This window comes from Aythya marila, assembly GCF_965140915.1.
Source record: "Aythya marila genome assembly, chromosome: W".
In the NCBI taxonomy this organism is placed as follows: domain Eukaryota; kingdom Metazoa; phylum Chordata; class Aves; order Anseriformes; family Anatidae; genus Aythya; species Aythya marila.
Genome location: NC_139081.1, coordinates 8,509,959 through 8,531,772, shown reverse-complemented (window position 1 = coordinate 8,531,772; position 21,814 = coordinate 8,509,959). Strand labels below are relative to the sequence as shown.

Below are 21,814 nucleotides of genomic sequence, written 5' to 3'. Positions count from 1 at the left end.
AGTCAGGTATTTAAGGCATCTAATGTCTGAAGGAAAATAAAGAATAAATGCAGAGAGGATTCAGGGAATTGTTTAAAATTAAGAAAGAACTAAAAAGTTTTAAAAGAAAGATTTTTTTTAAGGAATCAGGAGCCATGAAGTCTGAAGGAAAATCGATACTCCCTGATGGGAGAGAAATGCTGAATAAAGTGATAATGAGGCAAATATTAACTGTTTTACATCAAAAGAGTCATTGGGAGGTGCAAGCAATGTGTGATGTTGTGCTAAGAAAGTATGTCTGTGTAGGAATATACACTTTAGGGAAGCACATATTCAGAGGATGTACCATATGTCAAAAGGTAAATAAAAAGGTCTTCTGTAACCCATCTAGAGGGGGACGGGAGCCAGGGGTTTGACCTTTCCAAATTATACAGGTAGACTTTACTGAGTTACTTGTTTGTCCTAACTGACCACGTGACTGGATGGGTGTAAGCTTTACTGCAAGGGTTAAAGCAGGCCTTAGAGATTGAGTGGGATTTTCACAGCCCCTGGCACCCCTCCTCTTCTGGGAAGGTGGAGCGAATGAACCAGACATTAAAGAAGCAATTAACTAAATTAGTGTTAGAAACCCAACTTCCTTGGGTAAAATGCTTACTCCTACAGGTTCAAACAGCACCAAGAAAGGATATAGGAATTTCACCATATGAGATGCTGTTCAGGTTGCTCTATTTGGGCAGAAGGGATGAGATACCACAATTCAGAACAAGAGAGTTTTCTTAAGAACTGTATTCTGGGGTTGTCCTCTTCTTTGTCATCTCTCAGGACCTGTGGGTTGTCGGCTCAAACCCCACCTTTGGAATTCCCCATTCACCAGCATCACCCAGGAAACCGGGTCCTGATTCGGACCTGGAAAGAGTCAACTCTGGCCTGAATGGGAAGGACAATTACTGACCACTGAAACAGCCGTAAGAACTGCGGACAAAGGTTGGACTCACTATACTCGAGTATAAGCTGTTCCTACAGAAGACTTGGAAGTTGAAATCGAAAAGAAAAATCTCATAGTGGACTCTGAGCAGGATAAGATAACTAACGAGTGTGACTTGTGATTGAGAGAAAGGACAGACCTATAGCGAATTGCAGTGCTCCCAAGGGGGGGGGGGGTTGTTATAGTAGTAGTGTACATCTTATTCTTTGTATTGATAATTATTTGGAAACCTGAAGTTTAAAAATAATGACAGGGAAAAATCAATTACTAATTTTGTTTTTAGTGATTCTAGGCCTCAGAGAAGGCCTCAGTCAATTGACAACTTGGAAAAGGCATGACCAGATAATAGCAAAAACGGGATACCCCATCAAAATATGGGTGACTGTGACAGAGGGTTATGTACCACAAGCCGTCACGTTTGATGCTTGTGAGGTGTTAGCTTGTGGAGATTTAAATGCCCAATGACAATTGAGCAGAGAGAACAAATAACTGGGAGAGACCCAACAGCCAGATTGAGAATAGCTGTATGGAAACGATCCTCTATTGCCATCAGAGAAAGGGAGAAACTCAAGGAGAAAACAGGAGAGAAAACAGGAGGCCCTCTGAAATGTGGCAGTTCAAACATTTGAGATTCAAACAGGGTATGGGGATGTGAATGCCTGGATAGAATGGGTCAAATATACTGTCCAGAGTCTCAACCGTAGCTACTGCTATGCTTGTGCCTTGGGATGACCGATTGCCCAGATAGGGCCCTTCCCATGGGGGTGGACCAAGGATTCCCAGAGGATGCAATGTATGATTGCATTGTACCAAGAAAAGACTGCCTGGGGAACTTTGCTATTCCTTTCCTTGCATGATAGCAATATCAGAGCTCCCCCTGTATTCTTCACAGCTATAGGTAACCATACAGCCTGCCTCTCACGGCAGGGTGTGAGTGCTACCTGGCATCTGGGAGAATTTGCCTTGTGCTACCAAGGACTTCATGGGAAACTGCTCAAGACTTGAGATCCTCAGGGCAGATCTCTGGTGGTACAGTGGAGGGAAGATCTTACGGTCCACCCTACCATATAACTGGGGAGACACTTGTGAACTTGTTCAATTAGCTATACCCTTCACCCTGGCATTTGAAAGAGAAACATCACAAATACCCAGAAGAAGTTAAAGAAGCTTAGGAGTATCATTCGATGACAGAGTATATACAGATTCTATTGGAGTGTCTAGAGGAGTTTCCGATGAACAGAAAGCCAGGAATCAAATTGCTGCAGGGTTTGAGTCATTGTTCTGATGGGTAACAATCAATAAGAATGTGGATTGGATTAATTATATTTACTCTAATCAGCAGAGAGTCATAAATTATACAAGGGATGCGATGAGAGGAATTGCTGAACAACTAGATGCCACCAGCAAAGTGGCTTAGGAAAACAGAACATCATTAGATATGATGCTCACGGAGGAAGGAGGGGTGTTTGTGTGTGTGATACTGAGCAACCATTGTTGCACTCTTATACCCAACAATACTGTCCCAGATGGCTCAGTAACTAGAGCATTGCAAGGGCTTACCACCCTTGCCAGTGAATTGGCAGAAAAAGTAGTCATATTTACATCCTTGATCGTAGTTATAGGAGTTTTGACAGCCATTGGATGCTGCATTATCCCCTGTGTAAGAGGACTAGTACAGTGGTTAACTGAAACTGCACTATTGAAACAAATGACCATGGAGCCACCACCTTACTCAGATAAGGTGATAATGAGGAGATGGAAAGCAAAGAAAGCAAAGAAGAAGAAGAAATCTACCAAATTACACCTTAGAGAAAGGTTTTGCAAAAATCAACAGTTTATAAAGAAGAAAAGGGGGGAATTGTGGGAATAGAAATGTTTTTGCAGAATTACATTGTTTAGAGGGAAGGAATGTGGTACTGAGATATGCTTACAGTGATAAGAAAGCTTAGCAGGCGACCTTGTAAAATGCAGACAACCAGACTCCTTAGGACAATTAGGTGAAAATCGCGGTGTCAAGTCAAGTCAGATAAGTGAAGAAACATTACCACTTCAAGCAGTAAAAATGTCAAAAGAAATTTGAAATTTAACAGGCCGGCAACTGAAGGCCATGCATTGTTTGTGAAGCATCAGATAGATTGTGAATCTGGATTACCCACTCAGTGGGGAAACAGGGGAGGGTCCTGCCATCAAAAGGTATATAAACTGTGTTTTGGAACTAGTAGATGCGCTCTCTCCTGCTTGTGGGGCGCCCGCCATTGCAATCGCGAATAAATTACTACTTCACTGAGATCCTCGCCTGAGCCTAAGTTATTGGCTACGGAGTGTTTCTCACAGCCTTGAAAAGGAGAAGAATATGTTTCCCTTCGATCTGGGAAGATTAGGACACATAAGGCCCGAAGACCGAGTTGCTTGACAACTTAAAGCAAGACATATTGTTCAAAAGGAATGGAAAATGGAGACTTGTTTGTAATCAAGAAAAGGAATGGAAAATGGAGACTGTTAAGTCATGGAACTTAAAGGATTGTTTGTTACATTTTCTGATTGTATACGTATACTCGGGTTTAGTATGTAAAAGCCATGTTCTGTATATTTAGAATGTTTGATGTTCGTGTGTGCGTGTTGGTGGAGTGTAGACTCCCCACACACCCAGCGCTGTTTACTTGCCTTTTATACCTTTTATAAATAGTTCTTTTATAAATATTACTAAATTCAGATTGAGTTGAGACTTCATTTATAACACACAGGAGTGATTCCTTTTTAGTTTGGGCTTACTTTTTGTGGAAAAGGTGGTATTGTTTCTCTAGAAGATGGAAGGCTGAGTGCTTCAGGTGTTTTCCTAAAGTCCTATGGATTTATGATTGGAACGGGGCTCATTAATAATCTGAAATAGTAAAATTTGTATGTCGAAAGAAAAGTTTGTGATATATGGAATAATAATTCGAGTCAAGAAGATGGTTGATATTAATAAAGAAGGGGGAGATTTGGGAGTGTGGCCATGGGGGTCGGCAAGCCCCATGGTTGATGATAACATTAGACTCTTAACGATGAAGCCATCAGGAATGTAAAAGAGTTTAGAGGGAACAAAGAAGGGTGATTCAGGAGACTCCATGCAGTCTCCGGTTTCTTTTTCTCCAGCTGGTTCTCTTTTTTTCCAGCCATTAAGACATGGATGTTTCTGTGTGTTTGCTGTTGTTGTTACATTCAAAGTTGTTTGACCAATGAAAAGTTGTTTTGAAAAGAACTGCTGTGGGGAGAAGGGTATAAGAGGGGAGCCTGTCCTCGAGATGAAAAAAAAAAGGCAACACGATATAATGCAGTTATGTCATCAATAAAGAAGCAGGAAAAAGAAGTAAAGAGGAACAGGCTGGCAGAACGGAGACCATGACAGAACAGGCACTTTGATTGCCTCATGAAGATAGGTTCGGCCAGACTCAGCCTTTTATACCTTTTATAGCTTTTATACCTTTTAGAAATATTTGTTTTATAAATATTACAAAATACAGATTGAGTTGAGACCTCATTTATAACAGGCTTGAAATTTTTTTTGGATACGGGAACTTCTTTCTCTGTATTAATTAGTCTGTAAATGTAATAGGAGCAACTGGCCAACAGGAAAAGGTGTTTTTTGCAATACTTGAAATTTAAATTGGGAAAAAGGATTGGAATTACAAAATGAGAAAAGCAGTCAAGTTTGGTTCACGGTACTAGATTTACAGGATGCCTTTTTCTGCCTGCCCGTGGCAACTGAAAGCCAGAAACTCTTTGCCTTTGAGTGGGAAAATCCTAATAGAGGACGGAAAACTCAGCTTACGTGGACAGTGTTACAACAGGGGTTCAAGAATAGCCTCACCATATTCACGAAACAACTAGCCTGTGATCTTGAAGCTTGAAAGTCCCCTTCGGGAAAAGGGGACACTATTGGAATACGCAAATGATAGCTACTGAAGAAGAAAAGGAATGTGTGTAATGGACTTGTTATATATGGAGTAGTAATTCGTGTTGAGAAAATGGTTGATATTAATAAAGAAGGGGGAGATTTGGGACTGTGGCCATGGGGGTTGGAAAGCCCCATGGTTGAGATAACATTAGACTCTTATAGACGAGGCCATCAGGAATATAAAAGAATTTAGAGGGAACAAAGAAGGGTGATTCAGGAGACTCCATGCAGTCTCCGGTTTCTTTTTCTCCAGCTGGTTCTCTTTTTTTCCAGCCATTAAGACATGGATGTTTCTGTGTGTTTGCTGTTGTTGTTACATTCAAAGTTGTTTGACCAATGAAAAGTTGTTTTGAAAAGAACTGCTGTGGGGAGAAGGGTATAAGAGGGGAGCCTGCCCTCAGGATAAAGAAAGAAAAAGGCAGCATGATATAATGCAGTTATGTCATCAATAAAGAAGCAGGAAAAAGAAGTGAAGAGGAACAGGCTGGCAGAATGGAGACCACAACGGGAACAGGCACTTTGATTGCCTCATGAAGATAGGTTCGGCCAGACTCAGCAAACTGCTCAGAGAAGCTCGTACTGAAAGTCGCTGGAAATAGGCACACTGGAGCTGGAGAGAAGCTCGAGCTGAGAGAAGCGGACCTGTGCACACAACTGCCTCACGCTGGTAAGCAGTTGCACATTATGGGGAATCATACGTCCTTAGGAACAAAGACTGTCCTGGTAGCCTTACAGCTTATTCTCCTTATTAACAATTGGACAGTTTATGAGCCTGAAACATGGGACCAAACTGAGGTCAAGGTGTGGGACTCTGCAACTAAAAATGACAAGGTTGCAGTGGGATTGCTCGGCACCTGGCGAGCAATCTCTGAGGCCTTAAAGAGCCATGTGGAGCCACAATCACAAACGTGTGGCTTGCCAGATAGTGAGGGAGCTGTGGGCTCCTTTACTGATCCAACTGCTACGCCATGGGCCCCTCTGCTGCTACAGCCATCGAAGGCTTTTGCTGTTTCGCCCCCTGCTGACCTGAACGTGCCTTTTGACCCAGGCCTCATTGGCCTTGAAAAGGAGATGGATATGCTTTTCTTCAATCCGGGAAGAACGGGGTACATAAGGCCTGAAGACCGAGTTGCTTGACAACTTAAAGCGAGACATATTGTTCAAAAGGAATGGAAAATGGAGACTGTTAAGTTATGGAACTTAAAGGATTGTTTGTTACCTTTCCTGATTGTACGTATGTATGGGCATACTTGGGTTTAGTATGTAAAAGCCATGTTCTATATGTTTAGAATATTTGATGTTTGTGTGTGCATGTTGGTGGAGTGTAGACTCCCCGCACACCCAGCGCTGTTTACGTGTCTTTTATACCTTTTAGGAATATTTGTTTTATAAATACTACAAAATTCAGATTGAATTGAGACCTCATTTATAACAGACTATTAGTTTACTAAATTTTTTTCAGCACCAGTACTGTGAACCCAGCCTCTTAGTAACAGAGTTTCCAGATTACCCATTGATGATTGCATCAAGACCACGGACACGGTATACTCCAGCTGACCAGACTTAAAGGATACACCCTTAAAAGATGCGGAGGATTGGTATATAAACAGCAGCAGCTTTGTTCACCAAGGACTTTGCCTCACAGTATATGCAGTAACAAACATCATCCCAAAAGATGGAAATCATCACCTTGAGAAGAGCTGGCAAACATTTTGACAGATTTGAAATATGCCTTTGGTGTCGTGCATGCACATGGCGCAATTTGGAAGGAGAGAGGACTTTTAAACATGTAGAAGGTATACTGAAATTACTCTGAGCGGTATACCTGCCTACTAAAGTTGACATTAAAGGACATTGAGCAGGGAATACTGGTATCGAAAGGGGAAATAGATTGGCTGATGCAGGAGCCAAAGGGGTGGCAGAACAGGCATCTGAGAGTCAAATTTTGGCACTAGTACCAGGAACAGAAAAACAGGCATTAACAAAAGCTTTAGGAAATTAAGTGGAATATTCTAAGATGTAAACAGAAAATCTTACCTACAGGTTTAACGTAAATAAATGATGGGAGAATTGTGATACCATATTAAATTGAATGGTAACTGCAGAACATAATAAAGCATGCTGGGGAGCTGAAGTAGCATAAGAGTTTTTAAATAGAAAATGGATAGGGCCTACTTTGGATACCACAGTAAGACAGGTAACTCAGCAATGTGATCTTTGTCTCCAGACTAATCTCAAGAACACTCCCAAGCCAAAAATGGGCCAAATTGGAAAAGGTAATGGGCCTGGACAACAATGGCAGATTGATTTCACCGAACTCCCAAGAAAAGGGGGTTACCGGTATTTATCAGTATTAACTGACACCTTTTCAGGATGGCCAGAAGCATTCCCGACTAGAACAGCCAAGGCTCAGGAGGTAACTAAGATATTACTACAAGAAATAATACCTCGTTTTGGAGTTCCAGCAACTATATCCTCTGACAGGGGCAAAAGTGGTACAACAAATTAGCTGCCATTTGGGTATAGACTGGCAACTTCATACCACATATCGCCCTCAGTCAAGTGGCCAAGTAGAAAAATGAACCACTTAATCAAACAGCAAATTGTGAAACTGGGACAAGAAGCAAGTTTGGTCTGGCCTCAGTCTCTTCCTTTAGCCCTTTTGTATATACCAAGGGCAAAGGAAGGGCTAAGCTCCTTTGAAATCTTATATGGATGACCCTATATAATACAAAGAGGAATATCCATGCAAGCTGGGGATGAAATCATGACCTCCTATACGGTGGTCTTAGGTAAACAGCTTAATGAAATTGGAAAGCATGTGAGTGGGACTCCAGGTAGAGGGTTAGATGGACCAGTGCACAATATACAACCTGGCGATTATGTGCATGTAAAGTCTCTTGCAGAGAAGACCTTGAAACCACAGTGGGAAGGACCGTTCCAGGTACTCCTTACCTCTTTCACAGTGATCAGAATCAAGGAGCACAATGCCTGGATCCATCACACCAGAGTGAAAAAGGCACCCAAGACCCCATGGAAGGTTACTCAGGTGTGACCTGGAAGGTTACATTTCTCAGGGTCTTAATGGTATCATTGGTCAAGGAAACTGAACAGTGGGTGCACAATACCTATGTGAAACTCACCCAGGCAGTGAGTGATAGTTTCAACCTTTCTGAATGTTGGGTGTGCACAGTACTGCCTAGAAGCAACCTAGAATTCCCCATATGGGGCATACCCGGTATGAATTGGACATTGACCTTTGCGCACCCAAGAAATGGAACATGTCCATTTGGCAAGGATGATCGTGAACATCTAGGGGAGAGATTTGAACTACTCCCACGAGACCATGTTAACATATATATCAGATGCTTAAATGATAAAACCGCATGCATAGGTACAGGTCCACTTAGTTATTTAGCCCTGGAACCTGACAATTGTAGTATGGCAGAATATGTAGGAACTTTTAATCTTACTAAAATTCGAGATCATGGTGTAGCTGTCACAATATGTGCTGATAAAAAGGATATGAACTCAGGATCTCATGGCCTCAATTCTCCCGTACAAATTTGCAAGGTACAAAAAGGATTCTATTGGCTATGTGGAGATGGGCGTGCTAGAAAAAGCTTACCCTTAAATTGGAAGGGTTGTTGTATTGGGGGCTATTTTATCCCTTGAGGGGGTATATTCACTGAACCACCTCCGGGAATAGTCCAGACCTTTATGGAGACAAACACGTACTGTTTCGAATAACCCCCTCGTGATGAGACCCATGGGATTCCATAGTTTTGTAAGGTGGTTGATTCCATCCCTGGGAATAAGTGAATTGGAAAAACCTGTCATAAATATCTCAGCCACATTAGAAATTATTGAAAATGCCACAGCTGATGCTCTTTCAACATTACAGGAAGAAATTTCCTCCCTATACAAAGTAGTGCTTCAGAATCGGATCAGGTTAGAAATGCTTTTAGCCAAGGAGGGAGGATTGTGTACAGTCATAAACCAAACTTGCTGTGTATATGTCAACAAACAAAAACAGATTGAGATTGACCTGGAGAAGATTTGGGGAAAGAGTAAAATTTTGCATGCAGTAGCTCAGGATGATACATCCTGGGGATTTACAGACTTGGTAGAAAAATTAACTTCCTGGTTGCCAAACCTAACCAAGCTGAAACAGTTGTTTATCACAATAATTGTGGTCGTGGTTTTGTCCATGGTTCTTTGCGTAGTGATCTGATGTACCTTATGGTGTTTTAAGAGTACAGGAAACTCCTTCAGCGAGTGGAGAAGAACCAACTCAGATGGAAACTGGAGTCTAACATATTTTGAAAGTGATATATAGAGAAACACTACATTGAACCTAGAAATAGTAAAAGAATTTACTAACTTTTTAGAAAAGGGGGGGCTGAGAGAGGGAGTTAGGAGAATCTTATCAAGTAGAGATAGAGCGCTGATGGCATTAAATTGGGATGCTACTTAGTGTCTTTGCTAACTATGGTGCATTGTGCAAATTAACTAAAGCAGGAAGCCTTGGGCCTGTTACCAAGGTCAGTCTCCTAATAAGAGTGTGAGCCTATCTTAAGAAACTGGTAGAAACCGGTCCTGCAGATGTACAAGAGCCAAGGAGCAACTGAGTCTGCGCAAAGACAAGAGGTCAGCTAGCGGTGATGAGGAAGAGTCATCAGTCCTCATCCCCACGACCCCTAACAACCACCACCAGAATACACTGTGCAAGCGCAGATGGGAGGAGTTTATGGAAATGACTCCTTGGAACTAATTTTAATAGGAAGCGGGGACAGGCTATGAATATGTATAGGCATATTGTGAAACTTCATGCATATGTAACTCTTTACTGCATATATCCAAGGCAAGTTGCTGCATCAGGTGTGCACGACTTTGGTGGGACTACCCCCGCCCCGTGCTGCCCAGCGCTGAATAAGCATACCTACTTTACAATCTTGCGGATTGTGGAGTCCATTTTCCACAAGTCACTGTGTAATATACAATAAATGTTTGTTCATTGTTTTTTGTATTTTAAGGACAAGGAGTCTTGCTTGAAGAAATGGAGGTAGTAAAGGTCTCCTGCTGAGATAAGAAACTGTAAAATGCCTGAAATTCCTTTACTTAATGTAACAAGATAGGGCCCTTAAACCGGTAAGGGGGAGGGAGTTTCCTCCCCTTCTCCCCCCTTGCATCCTAGTTCCATCTTTTGTTTAAAGTCACTGTTGCAAAGCTCCTGTAACCATTCCTGATAAGCTGCTGAACCAGCATGATAATGTTCTGCCTTCCTGCTTCATGCTGGGTCAACATGACCTAGTGAGGAAAGGGAGTCGAGCCACACCGCAGAGGAAGACTACAGCCTTCATCTTCACGACCACCAGAGAGACTGGGGTGACCCCCTAGCAACAGTGCGCGCAGCTGCAGAACATACCTGAATGTGCTACGTAATCCCGGAATTACCAAGATATAAAAAGGGACCCTGGCGGGGGTGAGGTGCGTGCCGTTGGCGGAGCAGACTCCCCGGCCACCCAGCGCTGTTTTGCTTGCTGTTTGCTTACTCAATAAATTATTTTATATGATTAATACAATGCCCTCTAAACATTAATTAAGGGGCAACTTATAACAACTGCAGGCTCTGCCTGTGACTGCAACACTAGTTCAGATGATAGAGGCTTGTAACCGAGTGGGTTCTATCGAACATCATACCGAATCGCTGGTGTCCACTTCTGCAGCAGCACTAACCATCAGTCAGGACCCCAAGGGTCAGAAAAAATGCTATCGGTGTGGAGACCCGAGCCACCTAGTCTCCGCATGTCCCTGGCGGGGACGAGGGGCGGCTCGCTCCCAGTCCCGCCCATTTTGTGTCCCAGATGTGGGAAAGGACGCCACTGGGCGAACCAACGCCGCACTAAATACAACGCGGAAGGGCAGCCTTTGCCGCCGCGGCGGGGAAACGGAAAGTGGAAAGCGGGGCGGGGCCGCGCGACGACACAAGCACCCCCGCCCCCCGGTCAAAGGAGGAACCTCCCACAAGGGAGGGCTCCAAACGTAATGATAACGCAGGGTCCAGCGCCACTTGCACCCCCGCTGTCACCTCCGGGCACCCGCCCGCTCCGCCGCCGGCTGCTGCGCTTCTCATTTTCGAGTGCCCGCCCGCCCGCACCGGGCGCTGCCATGTTCCGCCTGCTGCTGCGCCCGGGCCCACCGCCCCGCGGGCCCCCGCTCGCCGCAGCCCGCCGCCGCTGCTGCTCCCCCGCCACCCCCCTCCCTGGGCCGGCCTCCCCTCAGCCCGCCGGTCCCTCTGCTGGCGCTGCGGGCCGCCGCCGGCAGCTCGGCCAAGGGTGGATCCCCTGAAAAGGCAGCCACAGATCTCAGCAGTGAAAACAAGAAACTCAGTAAATCCTAGCAGCTGAAAAAAGTTTTCAAATAATATGGTGCTGTAGGGGTTTCATTCCGTGTTAGAATTTCATCAGTATCTCTAGGAATCTCCTACCTGGCCGTGTCAAGTGGTGTGGATATGACTGCAGTTCTCTTCAAACTTGGTTTCAGTGAATCATCGCTGCAGTTTAAAGGGGCTGCTGGTACAGGCACATTTCTGTTGGCATATGATATTCACAAATTGTTTGCTCCAATATGAATGAGCATTACTATAGTTTCTGTGCCATTTATTGTCCGATACTGCCGGAAGATTGCTTTCTTCAAACCTCCTACCCCAAATCCATGATAACTTACTATGTTTTTTTTTTTCCTCGCCCAACGTGGGGCTCAAGGAATTTAAGATAAGGATGATAGTTGAGAGAAATAACGGGCAAAACATGGACTGGTTGTTGTTTTTTTTTTATGAATGTAATAGTTGTGAAGAATTTAAGAAAGCAGCAATTGTGAAGAATATGTTTCATATTAGTGTGGTGAAGGGACAAGGGGTGAGGTGTGTGTAAATTGTCCACCTCGTTGGTGTTGTGATGATGTTATGTTTATTTTGGTGTGTGGAATTCTTTTTCTTTTTGATGTAAGTGAAGTTTGTGAAGATTGTGATAATGTGATAATTGTAAAGTATGAGTATATTGTGATTATTCTTAAATATGCTTTTCACAGAGGCGAGGGGTGGAATGTAGTGGGTTCATTTGGCAAGCTTTTGGTAGCAGCGGGCCATAGGGGTGGCTTCTGTGAGAAGAATCTAGAAGCTGCCCCATGTTAGGTAAGGGCCCCACTGCTGACCAGAGCCGAGCCAATAAGCGATATTGTTTGCGCCTCTGTGAGAGCATATTTAAGACAGGAAAACAAAACAAAACAAAACAACAACAAAAACAAACAAGAAAAAATCATGCTGCATTTCACAGCGGCTGGGAGAGTGAGAGGAGTGAGGAACAGCCTTGCAGGCGCCAAGGTCAGTGAAGGAGGGCAGAAGGTGCTCCAGGCGCTGGAGCAGAAGTCCCCTGCGGCCTGTGGTGAGGACCATTGTGAAGCGGGCTGTCCCCATGCAGCCCATGGAGTACCACGGTGGAGCAGGGTTCTGCGCTGCAGCCCTGCTGCCACGGTTACCACCGTGGACACCCTCTCAGCAAGAACCAGAGGGAGTGCCGGAGTGGATGTCTCCACAGTAACAGACGCCACATTGTGGGGTACTCACGTTCATAAAATTCCATTGAACATCAAAGGACCAATTGGGAATGACTGTAGTGTATTGCTGCTAGGACGATCAAATACAACTTTGACCGGATTGTTTGTTTTGCTGGGGATAATTGATGCCAACTATAATGGACAAATCCAAACCATGACTTGAACACTGTCTCCACCATTGTCAATACCAAAGGGAACTAGAATTGCTCAATTGATTCTTTTCCAAGCAGTAGTCTGCAGGAGTTGGTTCAAGAACAACTCCAACAAGGACATATTGTTCCAACAAACAGCCCATGGAATTCACCAGTGTTTGTCATCAAGAAGAAGAGCAGGAAATGGAGATTACTGCATGATTTGTGACAAATCAACACAGTGATCGAGGACATGGGCTCCTTGCAGCTAGGATTACCCTCACCTACAATGATACCCCGTATTTGGGACATCGTTGTTATGGACTTGAAAGACTGTTTTTTTCACAATTCCTTTGCATCCTGACGACACTCCTCATTTTGCCTTCTTGGTACCAAAGATCATTAGGAAGGAGCTTATGGACTGCTATCATTGGACTGTGCTACCACAAGGCATGAAAAACTCCCCAACCATGTGCCAAACCTATGTCGCAAAAGCTATCCAACCAGTATGCCAATTCTTTCCAGAGATTTACATATACCACTACATGGACGATATTCTACTAGCTGGACCATCTAGTGATAAAGTCCAAGAGGCACTGCCTGCCTTAAAGCGTTACAGACAGCAGGACTCCAAATTGCACCTGAAAAGGTGCAGACCCAAGCACCTTGGAAGTATCTGGGGTGGAATATTTTACAGCAGAACATTGAACCACAGCAGATATCCATTAATGAAGATGTTAAGACACTGAACGATGTACAGAAATTACTAGGCAATATAAACTGGATTAGACTACAAAGTGGGATAGCCAATTCGATATTGGCGCCTCTCTTTGAGTTATTAAAGGGAGACACTGATATTAATGCCCCAAAGCGATGGACTGAGGAGGCTCATAAAGCATTGCAAATGGTTAATGAAAGAATCTCAGCACAGCAATGCCATCGCCATAGTGAGAACCTCCCCCTTCAATTATATATTTGTAATCAGGAACAACAACCAGTGGCTATTATTGGGCAATGGGACCCCTCCCATAAGGACCCCTTAGTGGTCCTGGAATGTGTCTTTTTACCCCATCAACCCTCAAAAACTATTGCAACACAAGTGGAAATGTTCGCTGTCCTAATAAAGAAAGGACATGAGAGAATAGTTGAATTAGCGGGAGAAGAGCCCGATATGATTAGAATTCCCGTAGTAAAAGACTATTTCACCTGGTGCTTGCAGGATAGTTTAGAGCTCCAAATAGCATTGACGGGATTCGACGGACAGGTTGATACCCACCTCATAAAATGTTCTCCTTTTATAATAATATAAAAACTGAAGAGTGGCCATTGTGCCAACGGCAACCAGTGGATGGGCGGATGATGGTCTTTACAGATGAGTCCAGAAAAACAGGCAAAGCTGTAGTAACTTGGGAAGAAGGTGGAAAGTGGCAACACCAGATTGAGCGGATCCAAGGTTCCCCACAGATAGTTGAATTACATGCTATTACAATAGCTTTTAAGCACTGGCCAACAGTACCTTTGAATATTGTATCGGACTTGCAATATGCTGTAGGTGTCGCTCAGTGCACTGAGAGGACACATTTGAGACACATCCCAAAGGAAAACTGGTTTCTAAAATTTAAAGAGCTGTTATTTTTGGTAGAGCAGCGAGCACACCCATATTGTATTATTCACATGCAGAGCCACACCATGTATTTCTGCAGAGGGTAATGCACGTGCTGACCAGCTAACTAATATGACCCTGACTGCCCCTGTGCCTGAGGTGCTGGAGCAAGCACGGTTATCCCATGCCTTTTTCCATCAATCCACCAAAGTCTTGGCGAAACAATTTGCTATATCAATCACTAACACCAAATTGATTGTCCAAACATGTCCTGACTGTCAACAACATGTTTCGACCCCGTCTTTAATGCTAAACCATAGAGGTCTATGGTCTTTACAGTTATGGCAAACCGACGTAATGCATATTCCACAATTTGGTCGCTTGAAATATGCTCACGTATCAGTAGATACTTTCTCTCATGCTATTTGGGCGACGGCTGCAGCAGGTGGAACTAATCGCCATGTCCAGGCTCACTTCTGTGTTGCTTTCGCAATGCTGGCCATCCAAAAGGAAATAAAAACTGACAATGGCCCCGCCTATACTAGTCACTCCCTTCAAACCTTTTTTCAAACTTGGGGTATCCGACACATCACAGGCATTCCTCATTCCCCCACGGGTCAAACCATTGTTGAGCACACACATTGCACCTTGAAAGCACTGCTAAATAAACAAAAAGGGGGAGACACCCAGGAAACACCACAGAACAGGTTGGGAAAGGCACTTTACATAATGAATCACCTATCATTACCTTTTCCTCATGAAGAGGTACTGCCCATAGTAAAACATTACAGAAGTATGAATTCTGCGCTGTCACAGGTGCCACAATCAGAGCAGGCCTTAGTATTGGTAATAATTTGAAATACAGGCCTTTAGGAGTGACCCCAGCCTCTAATAACTTGGGGTCGAGGGTATGCTTGTGTCTCTTCAGGTCACGGACCAAGATGGGTACCAGCAAAGGTAGTAAGGCCATGGCTGGTCTCCTCACAATTGCTGCTGTCATCGGTTATTGCCAGCCCTGGGTCTCCATCCAACCATGCCACAACATCTGGGTCACTCTCGCCAACATGACAGGACAAGAAGCGATGTGCCTGTCCCAGGCTAATGCTAATGACCCGTTTACAACATGTTTGGTGGGGATCCCAGCAGATAACAAAGATTGGACTGTCTACTTGCTGCAAGCGCCCCTAGAGACGCAGGAATTAGATATCCTGGGATGTGTAACAGCAACAGCATGTGTAAGGTTTAATTCCTCGGGCAAAAACCAAACCATGAAACAAATTGTCAATGCCTCAGTTGCTCACAATGCATCTCTTTGGTGTAATTATACAAAACTATAATAGCATCATTCCTTGCGCCAGGACCTGCTCTGCTCGGCTGTGGGATCGACTGTGGAGCAGATGCCCCTAGGTGCACCCCAAGCATTTTCCTCGGAGGGGTCTCCTCTCTCAGCCGCTCACCACAGGAGTAGACAAGGACCTCCTGAAGCCGCGGACAAGTTATTTTAAGTGATATTTTCTTGTGGTATGAATGAGAAGTGCAAGAGGCCACTTTGCGTAATTGTGATTGTGCTGTGTGAGTGAGACGCAGCATCACTGCGAAGCAACATCCCTAGCGCTTAGTGGCCTGTTGACTGATGTAGAGTCTAGCAGGCACGCTACTTTACAATTGTAATTCTGCTTGTGATTTTTACCCTGTTGCTTATTGTACCTTGCTTATTGCAATGTCAGTGGTGCTTGACAGAAAAATCTACAGAAAGCATTTGGTTGGTTGAAAATAAAAGGGGGAATTGTGGGAAACGAATTTGCAGGTGGCTTTGTGCTGTTTCACACGTCCCTGAATTACAGATAATGAGGAAATAAGCGGTAGAAACAAAAACTTGAGCAAGGCTGAGATAAATTAACTTGGCTACAATGTTAAAGATGAGCTTTGCGTAGTGGCCAATTGCTGGCTGGCTTGAGGCGCATGTTTGAGGGTCTCTAACTAATTGTATGACAGATTTGGGCGCGTGGACAGCACATGGGGTTATGGGGAAAGTATATGTAGTGGAGAAAAAAAGGGCAATAAAGGCCTTCTGTTCAAGAGCCATCAGGAGTCTGTGTCCTTCATCTCTTCACTTTGCTTTTTTGTTTTGTTTTGTTTTGTTTTTTTCACCTTGTGTGGTTAAATGATGGGTATATTACTATTTGGTTTGCTTTTCAGCACAGAGAGGCCTGCATAATGTCATAGGCACATAAGAAAGCTGTATTACACTCTAAGCTTAGATTTCTCTAGGGGCTTAAAAAAAGATAAGAACCTCTCTACGAGATCCTGCCTCCTACATGGTGGGAGGCGTTCTTAGTATTTCATTCACCGGTTTTCTGTTTCCTCTTCCCCACAGCTGACCAGATAGCTGTCACACCTGCAACCCAAATCTGGCTTTTCAGAGCAAGCAAAGTTGTAACACAATGCAACAGTCCATAACCACAAGTCTTTTCTCTGCTGCAACCTCAAACCTAGACACAACGTGCAGGGGAGAAGGGGAAATCTGTGATATTTCCCATAAGGTTATGCGCCCCTCTACCTTGCAGGGGAAGGAAGTCACGCCGCATTACTCAACTGTTGTCTCACTTGACTTGTACCTATTCTATCATGTGCTCAAGCACATTACTACAATTAACATCTTCTATATGAAAGATTTTTATAGATCAACAGGAAGTGGGAGACATTTGCGGAGCTTGGGTACTGATAAGCAAGATCAAGACATCTAAGATTAACTCATGAAAAGGCAGGAACCCTCGAGTAGCATCTCAGAACATACCTACTTCTGTTGCACATGTTACCAACCACCTCACCATTTCCCGCCGTCGCCAATTCAGTGTTGACAGTGTCATCCGCATCACCTTTTAAAATGACACAAACAAAATACAAATTAATCCTAATGCAAAACCATGGCAATATACCAAGAATTAGGGATTTAAGTTACTCAGATACACTGGGGTTCAAAATGGCAGCCTCTTGCCCTCTCCATTCTCTGCTACCTCTTGTCAGCTGATACATAAAAAAGATTTGAAAAATACTGCTCAGCTATGTTTAGCTATCATATTCCAGCTGTAGGTCCTTCTTACAAAGACTTTGTTTCATTGGGAAAAAAAAAAACACAAAAACAAAAAAAAAAACACAAAGCAAAACAAAACAAAAAACAACAAAGCAAAACCTTACCAATGATTCAAATTAAATTATATTGTGCCTCCTCCCTCTATGATGGGAGCTTTTAAAGTGAAAACATGTCTACTCTTGTTAGGCAAACTAACCCATCCAATTTTTTCCCTACATCTGCATCTCTTTTCATTGACTTCTACAATACAGACTGTCTGTTTATTCTACAGTGATATATATACAATTCCAGATATATCCAGATATTATTTAAATGCCTATAGTGACGACTTCTCTATCTAAACAGAGACCCTGCAAAGAAGCTCCATCATAAAAACATCAGAAACCCAGAAAAAGGATTTTTTAAAGCTTTGATTTTAGTGCCCATATTTTATATCACTTGCAGTTATTGCCTATGTTGTTTAACCAAATCTGGGCAAATATGTTTATTCAGAAAAAAAAAAAAAAAAAAAAAAAAAAAACCTGCACAGAAATTGCATGGAAAGCTGGAAAGCTTGCTTCAGTATTTGGACAGACTCCACAGATATCTAGGTAAAGAAAGCAAGTAGTCTTCCCTTTACAATATTGGTGATCCTACCATGGCATTACTACTTGTAGCAGTGAAATAAAAAGCATAATAGGTCAAACATAAAGCTCTCAGTGATGAACTATACTTATTAAAGACGTAAAATGCACTCACAAAACAGATTGTAGACAGCAGCACTTGTAAGAGGGTTTTCAACTCATATGCCCTCCCAATTCTAAGAAGACTTCAAAGTGGCATGTAGCTCTCTGTCATACCAGCTACTCCTGCCACCTCCTTTAGTTCTAAGTTGTATATAGGATAATTAAGAAGATGGAAAAACTACTGAGCATGAATAAACAGACAACCTTTAAGAAGTGTAGTTATAAATAACCACTAGTGATTTCACACTGGCCTCCAAGTATTCCCACCTTGGGAGCTTGGTGACTAGTTATTACAGGATAAGAAATTTGCTGCCTTTGTTGGCCTCAAATGTTGTGGTATCAGGTTGACTAAACAATAATTTAACTGCTAGACCAGAGAATAGTGTTTTGAAAGAAAGCAAATTGATCTGTAAGGAGCAACTCAACATATTTTTAAATATGAAAACATGGCTAGCGCAGAGCATAGGAAAAGCCTTTGCTTGAAGTCTTTCTGGAAGAAAAATGGGATGCCCCATTCCTGGCGGTGTTCAAGACCAGGTTGGATAAGGCCCTGGGCAACCTGATCTAGTGGGTGGCGTCCCTGCCCATGGCAGGGGGGTTAGAACTAGATGATCTTTGAGGTCCCTTTCCACCCCAGCCATTCTATGATTCTATGAAAAACAGGCATCCCTAAGTCAAAATTCTTCAGAATGCAATTATCTATCCTGTTCTCTCCATCAAAGTGAAGGAGTCTAGGTGACTTCCTTTACTGATGTACACAAAATTGAAGGCTAACATTCTTCCAATATCCAAGATGAATTTTCAGATTCCCCCAACTAGAGTGAACCTAAGAGAAAGTACAGGTTTATGGACTAAGTTCTGCTACTGATGGGGGAGGGAAGCTTAAAAAAAAAAAAAAAGGTATGAATGATGACTTCTCTGAAGACCGTTGCTGATGACTTTTCTCCCTGTGGTGATCTGTAAAAGGACCAAGTCACAACAGCCTTCAGCAAGCATAGTGGACATAACAATAACTCCAATGTAGACAGTCCTAACTTGAGAGCAAAACAGAATACCATATCTAGTTCCTTGACCTGGAAAAGTTTCTTGACTTGAAGAATCTGGTCCTTTCTATTTGATTAAACTGACAGACTGAGAACACTAAGAGAGGAGCCCTTTACTGATGATTAAACAAACAAACAAACAAACAAAACAACACAAGGATTTCAAATAAAACGTATCCATGTCTTGATTAAGGAGGAACTGAAGTTAATTTATACCATAACCCATGTAGCCATAGAAGTATTTCACTTCTGCTCAATACATTTTGGAGATACTTCTTAAAAAGAGTTTCAGATCTGTCCAAGACCTATCCAAGATCTGTGCTATCAGTTGAAGAGAGCTTCTCAACAGGTCAATAAGTCTGAAAATGTCGAGACCCCTGTGAATGATGTAGCTTATCTGAAAGCCAAGGTCTCTCCACTGGGAATAAACCTGACTTTGTCCTGATGGATTTTTATAAGAGTTTCTTAATCTAGAAGAATAGAAGCTCTCTCTACCCATAAGAGATACAAGAAATGGCCAACCATTAGATCCCACAGCAATGCAAAACCTCTTTGGCATACATGTTGGAAGAAGGTTTATTTATCTATTTACAGGTTTTCATGGAAAGGACACCAAATATGCATTGTGTTCACCTGCACTGTTTTGCTCAGAAGTTCTGCCAGCAGTACCTGTTTGCATTCATGCAGTGATACTTGCATTGGCATAACATATAATAGACAAATGGACGAATAAGAAGGCCCTCCTGCACCTGCAGATCTTATAGCATCTGTGCCAGTAAGGTTCTGAAGAACAGAATACACCTGAGATGTTCCATGCCCATTTGGCCATGTTGATGACCTCTTTCCACAGCTAATTTAAATGCCTTCCCTCTGCTGAGTCACAAAACATTCACTGGTATCAGAAATAGGGAGAAAGAACCCAGGAGTCCATATATTACTCCCAAATCTAGAACAATATAAGAGGCTTTTCTGCCATAGAAATCCCAGTTGTGAAATTGTTGAGAATTTTTGTTGTTGAAATTGTCTTGAGACAGAAGAGTAGACAATTTCTACATCAGTTTACTCCAAACCCTGGATTTAGGAGATACAAGTTCATGATATTTCTTTCACTAGATCTCACTGAAGACATTCTGATGACATCATCAACACCACAGGGGTATCCATGAATACAGTGACTTCCAAAGCGTACTGCTAGCACTGAATGATGCTTGATGAATGCTTGAGGTAACTCACAGGTCAAAGTTCTTTCTCTCTCAATTAAGCATTTAAGGCAGAAACATGCCAAGACGTGAAAAAAAAGAAGCAGATTTCCACAGCAACCTTAAGGATAAGAAAGGCTAACAAAACATACAGATCTCAGCTTTCTGATTAAAGAATTTAGCTTCTAAAAGTCTAGTAGTAAATGGTTTCCTGATCTTTGCATGTTTTTTTCTGAAAAAATTCCCTGAAGAGGGATGAAGAGGTTTATTTTTGTTGAAATTAAGTGTATAAACTCTAAGATTCCTCAGTGTAAGGCAATATTACTTCAGATACCTAAAACTTAGCTGTCTCCTTTTAGCTTGTAAAGTCTCTCCTAAGAGCCTTAAAAGTGATCTGAAGCTCTTATACACCTCAGACCATCTGATGCAGATGACCATCTCAAAGCATGTGGAGTGCAGGATTTGATGAAGTGCATGCTGCTGTTAGCATAGTCTGCCTTAGAAACAAGATATTATGGTTAACTTTGTGTTTCTCTAGTAATTCAGCAAGCACCAAATCTCCTTTGGGTAAAAAGGAAAAGGAAAGATGGGAGGAATAGTAAGAAGCCCCTCAAGGCCATGCAAAAAATCTAGCACATTTCTGGCCAGAAGGATAATTTGCTCTCTGGCCACCCCTACATATACTCCTGGAGCTATTGAATTGGTCTTCTGTCACTCCTGAACACAAGAATGCCCTGCAGCCACCCACTTCCAGCTCTTTCCACCCAAATAGCACAAAAGGGCTGAGAAGACCCTTGCTCTGTGTTTACCAGTCAACTGAGCTTTACATCAGCAAACAGAATCTAAAAACTGAGCCCAAGATGGTATGTCCCTCAGTGACTTAAAGAACTGTACCCATCAACACAGGGTCAAATTCCTGTCTTCTGCTGTAGTAATAATGAACAAGGGAAATACCTGAAGGCCCAACTCCAGAGAAACTTTCAGAAGAGTGATGTCTGGCAAGCTTTCCATGAGTGTTGCTATTTTAAATGCATCCTGGGCAAGTTTGAAGATGTGTGATGAGGAGTGGATATTTTTCTGGATGGATTGTAACACTGTTTCCAGCCTCCTAACATCACCTACAAAATGTAAACAGAATCAACAAAACAGAACAAGCTCCCAAAATATCCAGAGATACATTATAATTGAGCAGGCCATTGATGCAGCAATAATATGATGTTTCAGTCCTACACATTTTGTTTTTATAAGCTTTCCATAACTAAATCACATGAACAAAAGATATAAGGCAGCACAAACTCCTCTAGTGTCTGATGGTGTTAGTGCAGTACATGCCAAAAAGTCATCCTGTTTTGTGAATTTTAGAAGTGATTTGTCCACTCCTGAGTCTTGCAGTCTACATAGTGTGTCAGAAGAACAAAAAGTTGTCTCATCATACTCAAATCAAGCCTATCTGGCTACCATCTAGCTAGCTTAACTACTTTGATAGAAGATTAAGTGACAG

At 42.7% G+C, this 21,814-nt stretch overlaps 1 protein-coding gene and 1 pseudogene across 2 annotated transcripts in view; one reads left to right on the top strand and one right to left on the bottom strand.

Moving 5' to 3' along the window:
- Positions 1 to 21,814, bottom strand: part of LOC309889543 (zinc finger SWIM domain-containing protein 6-like) — a gene marked incomplete at its 3' end in the record, with an annotated part of 239,723 nt that overhangs the window by 23,832 nt on the left and 194,077 nt on the right. Inside the window, exons 12-13 of the mRNA XM_082782392.1 lie at positions 21,268 to 21,431; positions 17,050 to 17,131 (exon numbers count right to left, since the gene is read on the bottom strand). Coding sequence (XP_082638518.1) covers positions 17,050 to 17,131; positions 21,268 to 21,431 — 246 coding nt within the window. The remainder of the gene's footprint in view (positions 1 to 17,049; positions 17,132 to 21,267; positions 21,432 to 21,814) is intronic.
- On the top strand, positions 11,073 to 11,622 carry LOC309889544 (protein FAM210B, mitochondrial-like; annotated as a pseudogene). Its single transcript has one exon. The product of its transcript is annotated as a protein FAM210B, mitochondrial-like (transcript).